At 51.7% G+C, this 8,910-nt stretch overlaps 1 protein-coding gene across 3 annotated transcripts in view; it reads left to right on the top strand.

Annotated features, from left to right (window-relative positions):
* The window catches only part of CASC1 (cancer susceptibility candidate 1), a 91,798-nt gene that overhangs the window by 29,740 nt on the left and 53,148 nt on the right, over window positions 1-8,910 (top strand). For all 3 annotated transcript variants that reach the window (XM_019515687.1, XM_019515686.1, XM_019515685.1), the window contains one exon: window positions 1,726-1,817. In XM_019515687.1, the coding sequence (XP_019371232.1) occupies window positions 1,726-1,817 (92 nt within the window). The remainder of the gene's footprint in view (window positions 1-1,725; window positions 1,818-8,910) is intronic.

The raw sequence follows: 8,910 nt of genomic DNA, 5'->3' as shown, positions 1-8,910 counted from the left end.
CAGCCAATTCCTTTAGAACTCTAGGGTGGAGATTGTCCGGACCGGCTGACTTGAATACGTCCAGCCCTTCTAGAAGCTTCCTAACTAGTTCCTCGCTAACCTTTGGCCCAGGTGTGCCTCCCCTGGGGCCCGAGGGGGGGCCCAGCAGGGAGGTGGCTGTTCTGGTCCCTACTTAGGAAGACGGAGGCAAAGAAATCGTTAAACATGTTAGCTTTGTCATCTGGTGTGATGACCAAATTTCCCAACGTGTCCTGCAAGGGCCCCACATTACCTGGGACCTTCTTTTTGCCCCCTATGTATTTAAAAAAGGACTTCTTATTGTCCTTAATCTGGGAAGCTAGTCCTAATTCCATCTCTGCCTTGGCCTTCCTAACTGCCCCCCTACATCCCCGAGCGACTGCAGAATAGTCATCCCTGGTGATGACCCCTTCTTTCCATTGGGTGCATGCCTCCTTTTTAGCAAGGAGACATTCCCGGATGCTTTTGGTGAGCCATGGAGGCTTGTGTGCTCTCCTGCTCCCTTTGATCCTCGTTGGGATTACCTTCCTTTGGGCTTGGAGGATTGTCTCCTTAAGGAGCGACCACTATCCTTGGACACCTGGTTCCCCTCCCCTCTGGGACCTCAGCGCTTCCCCAACTATCCTCCTTAGCTCGTTAAAGGTTGCCCTCCTGAAATCTAGGGCTGCTGCCTTACTGCATGCCTTTGCCATGTTGCGCTGGATGGTGAATTCCAGCAGGAATTGCTACAGGATCATGCAGATGTAATAGTTACAGCATAACAAGCTGGTGAACACTGTAGCTGCAGCTTCCTCTCCCCTTAAAGAAGAGGTAACATTTATTCTGTCCATACCCAAAACCAAGCAAAGAAAAAAAACCCTTATTATACAGTCCTTCTGAAAGAAAAGCTTGAAATACATTACATTAGATAAGCTTGGATTATATCTGGAGAGAACCTGAGACAACAGTTATGGGCACATCTACATATGTCCTTTACTGCACAGTAGTCTTTTTTAAAAATCATGCTATTACGCTAATGCACAATAAAATAGGCTATTGTGCATTAAGCATCACCTAAAAAGCATGTGTTTGTGCTAGTGCGCAGTCGGGCAGCCTAATGTGCATTGATGTAGTACTTCACAATGGAGGTACTAAATTTAATGTGCATTAATGCATGTGTAGATGTGCCCTGTGAGATATAACAACTACTTAAGCACTGAAACAGGTATTAGCTGGAGGGATGTGCTATCATCCCTCCGTCTCCCCACCCCTCAGCAAGCAAAGTATAGGATATGTAGATGAGAGGAAAAGAAAGAACAAATCAGGGTCAAGCCTTCCAACCAAATGTGATGTGGTTGTGGGAATAAGCACTGGATGCTATTTTGCAGCCATTGGACAAATGATGGGAAAAAAAGGGATTTCTGCTTTTGTCCCAGATGCTCCTGAGGGGAAGAGGCTTACTGCTCCTGGTTTCCTGGAGTTGGGATGATACTAGTTCAAGAAGGGGTAGGGCCATGCAGAGACCTGCATCTTTAAAGTTGTGGATTGACTTAATCTGGCTATATTTATAAACTTTAAGGATTGAATCCTAAAGAGAAAATACAAATTTAGCTCTTACTATAATTGGTTATTTGATATGCAAGTATTCATGTACTAGCTAATATCTTTAAAATAATGCACTTACTTCTATTCAGCTGTATTGCTGATAACAAATTTATCATTTTTCAGAGGAAGCCCGTTTGCGAGCTGAACAAGAAGAAGCAGAAAGATTCGAAAAGGAGAGACTTGAACAAGAGAAGAGGGAAAAACTTGAAGCAAAAGTTAGTTTAAAGCCATCTTAGTAAATAACTCTTGAAAACCATTACTATGTTTCTTTATACTATGTTTTAAAAGTTGACTAATCCATTATGAGAAAATAGAGATTTTTCCTCATCTTCTTCATTATGGAGCTAATATGGGAGACTTTTCAGTAGTTTTGAATTGGCATTAATTACAAAAATTCTAATTAGGGGTGCACCAATAGCGATTTTTGGGGCTGATACTGATAGCCAATTTTTAAAGGAGGCATATTGGCCAATATCAATACCAATCCAATCCGATTTGCAGCCTGGCAGCATTCAGAGCAGTGTCCAGCTGGTAAGAGTGTTGTGGTGGAAGGGGAGGAGGAAAGGAAGGGGCATGGTGGGGAGGGGTTCATGTCCATAGATCTACACGGGGCAGGCTGCTGCTGCAGTCTGGGGCCAGAGCTGTGCTGGACTCTTCCCAGTGGGGGCTGGGCCAGGCAGCACTTGGGGTGGTCAGTGGCGGCGCTGGGAGGGGAACTACGAGGGGGCTGCAGTGACCCCAAAAAAGGCTGCCCCCCCTCCTAATGCCTCTTCCACACACCCACACCGGGAAGAGCCTGGCACAGCCCCAACTCTAGCTCACAGTGGCAACCCACCCCACACGCAGATCCGGGAGCACATGCCCCCCATGCCCTCCATGGCGCGTACAGCAACATGAGCCACTCTCCCCTCCCTGTGCCCCCTAGATGAGCTGCGGCTCCGTCCCGCACCCTGCTCCATCCCAGCTGGGCAGCACCTGTCCCTGTTCCAGCTCCACTCCCTCCCTCACTGTGGGGGCCTTGATCTCCCCCCACCACCACCACTTTTCTCCCCTCTCCCCTTCCACTACAACAGACTTAGCAGCTGGACACAGCTCTCCATGCTGCCAGCTGTGCTTCTTGCAGCATACGTGCTGCACTGCAGCTGCGTGCATGCACAGGGCATTTATTGGCCACACCAGGCAAAAAAAGCTGATTTCTGATACAGTCAATTTTCTTTATATCAGTGCTGATCTAATATCAGACTGATGTATCCGTGCACCTCTAATTCTAATGATTATATATGTTTCCTTTTTTACTTGATTCCAAGACAAGATAGTCCTTCCCTAGTCAACATAGGAAAACCAAGCCTTAACTTAGAATTGGGTGCACCTGCACATGCATTTAATGTGCATAAGGGAATGCACATTAAGCGATTTTTGGCAGCTGTCTACACATGCAGGGACTTGGCACTAAACATAGTACACTTGGCACAAATGTTAGTGCCAAGTCCCTGCAGCCCTGCCATGTGCCCCTAGTGGCTGGGCAGACCTGGCACTAAAGTTAGTGCCAGGTTGTGTCTACGCATGCACCTCTTTTGCTTTAGCCTAATTTCGCCACTTTTAATTAGCATTAAGGGCGCACATGTGTAAACACATGCCCTTAATGCACATTAAATTAGACTAATGGGCATTAACGTGTCTTGTGTAGATGCACCCACAGAGTATCAAACTGCTCCAGCTGTGAGCTGTGAGGAGCAGATGTGCAGGGACCCCAGACCCCAGCTCAGCTGGAGACAGCATCAGCAGTGCATAAGGTTCCTCCTTCCAACATCTGCTTCTTGCTCATCTCTTCTCCTCCTCCTCACCCCCATCTCTCTCATTGGCAGGGAGTACATACTGGAAGGAGGAACCTGCACAGCACTACTGAAGTCCCCAGCCAGGCTGAGGTGGAGATGGGGGCACTTTAATTAGAGTGTCACCGAGAGCCGTTTTAACTAACATGCCCACAGCATCGTGTGTATTCAGCATCCCACACTTCAAAATGGTGGTGGGGGGCCTTTAACTAAAGCTCGTTTGATAAGCTTTAATTAAAGTGCCCTTGTTGCTATTTTGAAACATGGGGACACTGAATACACATGATGCGAGGCTGCTGGAGCATGCTAATTAGCATGTTCCAGCAGACTCATAACAGACTTATTTAATCAAGTATGCTCCAGTGCTAATTAGCATGTGTCAGAGGAGACATCTGTCATGTATAGCAAGTGCCCCTTGTACTCCCACAGCTCCCAGCTGGGCTGATCTGACCATGGGCCACTGGTGTTACGTTAATCGGGGGGGCATGTGCCCCCCCAGCAACCAGTCATTGACCGAGGGGGTCCTCCCTTGGCCAATCTCACCAACTGGGGGGGGGGCGGGGTTTCCCTATGACAGCTTATGCCAAGCAGGAAGCGGCTGCAGCTGCGGAACTCCTGAAAGTGACCACGGTACTTCCAGAAGTGACTGCAGTGCTTCATCCAGCGCTCCCACTCTCTGGCCAGTGATCGCCGGGGGGAGCACCTACGTTCCTGCCTGCTCCCCCTGTTCGTCACCTAAATGGGGAGCGTTGCCTTTCAGGGGGTGCACCAGAGCTCTCACAGGATGCACATGCAGCCCCTACACATCACCACTGGATCTGGCTGCCAGCTGACACAGGTTTGTAGAGTGGGGAGCTCTCAGAGCCATTCCTGACTATCTCCTGCCTTGTGCTGCAACAAGCACAAGAAGCTGTGGCAGTCTGCAGGTTCCTCCTTCCAGCTTGTTCCTGGTCAGCAGGGGATATAGCATGGAGCTGGATGGGGAGGGAAGAACCTGTGCTGTCCCCAGCCAAGCTGGATTTCCTGCACAGCCGCTCCCAACAGCTCTCAGCTGGAGTGGTCTGCAGGCAGGGGGGAGCTCAAGAACCACTCCTGCCCTGCTCCTGCTCCTGCTCCTCTGCATTGTGGGGAACAGCTATGTGAACATCCCATCTAGGCTGAGGACAGCAGCAGTGGCATGCAGATTTCTACTAGTCACTTGTCCCTGCCAGAGAGGGATTGGGGAGGAGAGCTAGACAGGGAGCAGATGCTGGAAGGAGGAAACTTTGAGGTGCTGATGCTGTCCTTGGCTGAGCGGGGCTCCCTGCAACCAGATCAGCTGGAGACAGCAGCAGGAGAGGGCAAGTTGTAGGTGGTGGCAGGCATTCAGTTTCTCTTATGCTTGAGGCAAGTGGTGGGGAAACAGCTGGTGGGGCGGGGAGTGTAACTGTTGGGGGGTTGGTGCCAGGGGGGCAGGCACCAGGGGGTACAGAACAGAGAACAGCCCACCTTCCTCTCATGTGTGCCTCCCTGCCACTTGCTCCGTTGATGCTGCTTTCCCCACTGCAGTAAGGAGGATGAATTTAAGAGAACCCCACAATAATCAAATTCCATACATGGAAAATTACAACAAACTTATAATTTTCCATGCATGGAATCTCATTATTGGGAGGGTCTTCTTAAATTTGAAATTATCTTGCATTTGGATAAATACAGTACTCTAAACAAGGCAATGAATTAGGTTGGTGATTAAATATCAGAGTTTTATGGAAAATGAAGGATAGTATGGAAAGAGTGTGGTAGGAGTGGCCTCCTGTGTTCCAGCAGGATAGTGTGGCAGGAGCAGCCTCCTATTATCTGGCAGGCCAATCAGGGGCCCCTGCACTCCTGGGAGGGCTGCGGGACTTTGCTGACTCTTCCCAGGAGTGTGGACAGCCCCGATCTGCCTGCTGGACCCAGGAGGCTGGTGCTGCTGGCTGGGACAGGCACTGGGCGCAGCCCATTCTGGGAAGATTGGTGCTGCTGCTGGCCCCAGCTGGCAGCACCAGCCTCCTGTCATCAGGCAGGCAGATTGGGGGCTTGCCCACACCCCCAGGAGGACTGCAGGGGCTGTGCTGGACTCCCCGCAATTTTCCCAGCCCTGGGTGCAGAACAGCCTATGGGTGAAAAACAGTAAAACACTTTCGACAAAATGAAATGGAACAGTGCTTTCGAAACTAAACAAAACTCAAAACAAAACACTCTTTTGTCAAAATGGAAGTCAAAACAAAATGGTGCTGTTTCGCACAGCCCTAGTGCTGGAGTCGAGTTGTGGTAGCAGCTTCCCATCTTCCTGTCCCCCATAGCCGCAACCTGTACCCTGCACTTTCCTTGCACTGATTCAGTCAACAGCAGTGGCAGCGCAGGGTCACTTCCATAAACTTGCAGAACTTCACCTACACACTTATGGGTGGTGCGCAGTGCAGCAGCAGTGTTCAGAGGCTTGCTATTGTGGGATGAGATGTCACTGCCTTTTTTGTGTTACCAGAAACTGGTGGGTTTTTGGCTACTGAACTTGCACATTGGTGGCAATAAAGGTGGTGCCAACTCCCCAGTAGCAGAAAACCTCCTGTCCTGCTCCAGGACTGTGTGGTACCACTACTGTTCTGCTCTCTCCACTGCCAGAACTGGAGCTGGAGCTGGAGCTGGAGCTGGCGCTGGCGCTGGAGCTAGAGCTGGAGCCATGGCAGGAGTGAGGTGGAGGGACAAAGGCACAGTGCTGGCCATTATGCCTCAGACAAAACTGATACACCAGGGGGTGGGCAAAATACAGCCTGCCAGGCCATTCTATCCAGCCTGCAGGGCCCCTAAATTTTTTTTAAAAATTAATATTTAACTGCACATGGCTCCTGTCATTTCTGACAGGAGCCAGGGGCAGAAGGACCCACAGCAGGTCCCTGGAACATCAGGGCTTGCCTGCTCCCGCCCACCCAGCCGGGACTGTGGGGCTGCTCGTGCCTGCGTCATAGTGGGAAATTCAGGTAAGGGTGGGGGAACAGGGAGGCAGGGGAGGACCATGGGTAATCACCCCAGTTCTCAGGCTGGGCTGGCTCCTGCTGAGTCCCAGAGTCTGGTTACGTAGCCAGGATCAAGTGGGCGCGCGGGAGCTAGCAACAGCTGGGATCCTTTCACCCAAATGAGTGAATGCAGGGCATGCAGATTCAGGGCTGTGCACACTGGTCCTCACCTGACCACGGTGCTGGGGTGGGGGGCTGGGAGCAAGTGGGCACATGGGAGCCAGTGCCAGCGTTCCACAGTGGCTCCCCTCTCTCCCTGCTGGCACAGCCCAGCCATGCTCCAGGCTTCTGCTGCCCCACTCTGGGCCCCACTGGCCCTGGGGCCCTGCCAAGCTGTCGCTGGCACCCGTGCACTTGCTCACTCCCAGTCCCCCAGCCCCACGGTACAGGCAGGGACCAGCACGCGCACTCCTGACCCCACATACCCACACTTGCCCATCTGGACGAAAGGATTGGGCCCCGCGCCACTCAGGCAGGTGGCCGCCTCTCTGGCAGCCTGGCCTGGGGCCAGGTGGTCGTGGAGATTTGCATTGGGCCCACGGCCACATTTGCATTACAGCACCTTTTGTTGCCTCCTGGAGGCCAGGGGCCGCCGGGGAAGGGCCTGTCGTGTCCTGGCAGCAGTGCAGGGGGCACCCAGAGCCACTGCAGGCAGTGGGGACATGACACAGTAAGCACAGGGAGGCAGTGTGGAAGTTCAGTTACATGCCTGAAGCTTGGGGCAGCAACAGCCCAGCTGCAGGTACCCGGCCTGGGGCACAGGAAACCCAGGGAGACCACAGGAGCTTCTGGATCAGAAAAGCGTCCACAGACCTGAAATGGCTCCTGGTGCAGCCTCCCTATCTGTCCCAGGGCTGGGGGGTAAGCTGCCAGTGGACCGCTGGGCCCCTGCAGGGCAGGGGCAGCTGGGCCTTCCCCCTGGGGCAGTGGCACTCACTAAAGCCACCCATGGGGAGGGCAGCTGGTCCATTGCTGCCCCAAGCCTCAGGCACGCAATGTAACTTCCACACTGCCTCCCTGCGCATCCCGTGCTCAGGCCACATCCCTGCCTCCTTGTGCTGTCCCCAGCGGCTCCAGGCACCCCCTGTGCTTCCCCTTGGGCCTGACAGGCCCTTCCCCAGCAGCCCAGTGGCCCGCTGGCAGCTTGCCCCCTGGTCCCGGGACTTGCAGAGAAGCTCCGCCAGGAGCAAGATTAGCCCTGCAGATGCTTTTGCATTCCGGAGGCTGCTGTGGCTGCCAGGAACCTGGAAGCCATCCCGGAAGGATCTGGCCAGCCCAGGGGATATCACAGGGGTGCAGCCGAGGCCACTGGGGGCAGCACAAGTCAGTGGGGACCTGACACAGGGCACTGTAAGTGCAGGGAGGCTCCACCAAAGTTGGATCTGAGTGGCTGCACCAGCATGGTCAGGCTCTGGGTTATTGCAGAGCAGGGGTGGGTGCTGAACGTCTCAGTGGGGAGTGCACAGGGTGCTCCCATGCACACCCATATACCCTCAAACCCTTCTCGCAAACCCCACAGCCAGACCCTTCTCCACACAGAATCATACATCCCACAAATACCATACACACACACACACACACACACACACACACACACAAACATACACATCCACAGCTCCCCACAAACCCCACCCATACCCCCTGACACCCCTGCACACCCCACACACTATACAAGAGTAAGACTGCATTTTGAGCTATTATGTAATCACTTCTATATATACAACACAAACACACATAAATCAGGACAAAAATATATATTTTAAATTGTATTAAAATATATTATAGGTATGTGACTTTTAGTACATCATTTGTTTTTTTCCCGGTTCTAAGATAGCAAACCCTCTTCCCCGAAGGAGTACTTCCAGGGGCAAGGGGAGGGACTTCTGGTGGCAAAGGTCTGAGGTTAGGGGCAGGAAGGAAGGGGAGTGGGGAAAGTGTAAATGGTAAGGTCAGACAGGTACCTGGTGAATCAGATGTCAGGCAAGTTGTAATGTGTCATAAATCCAGTGTCTATACTGAGTCGATGATTTTTTTATCCAGTAGATGTATGAGGTGAAGTCCATAGGCTTGTCTATGAAAGGAGCTTTGTAAGTTCCCTTCCTCTCCTCCCCTCCTTTTCTACCCTTTGTCTTCCTTATTTCCAGCTATTTACTTTTTCACAGACTGCCTCTTTTCTACCTTGGAGAAATCAACTACAGTAGAGTCTCTCTTACTTACCTTTGGCATTTCTCCCCCCCTCATTTCTCCCTCTCCCTTCCCTTCTTTACCTATTGATTTCCTAATTTCCACCTATTTACATTCTCAGTGACATCTTTCATTCCTTGGAGATCTCAGAACAACAGAGACTCCATATGCCTGAAGAAGGGTGTTTGTGCCTGAAAGCTTGCAAAGAACTTTTTTCCAACTACTCAATTGGTCAAATAAAAGATATCACATCTACT

This window comes from Gavialis gangeticus, unplaced genomic scaffold (assembly GCF_001723915.1).
Source record: "Gavialis gangeticus isolate Ggan-Ray unplaced genomic scaffold, GavGan_comp1, whole genome shotgun sequence".
NCBI classification, from domain to species: domain Eukaryota; kingdom Metazoa; phylum Chordata; order Crocodylia; family Gavialidae; genus Gavialis; species Gavialis gangeticus.
This window is presented reverse-complemented; position numbering and strand designations above follow the sequence as displayed.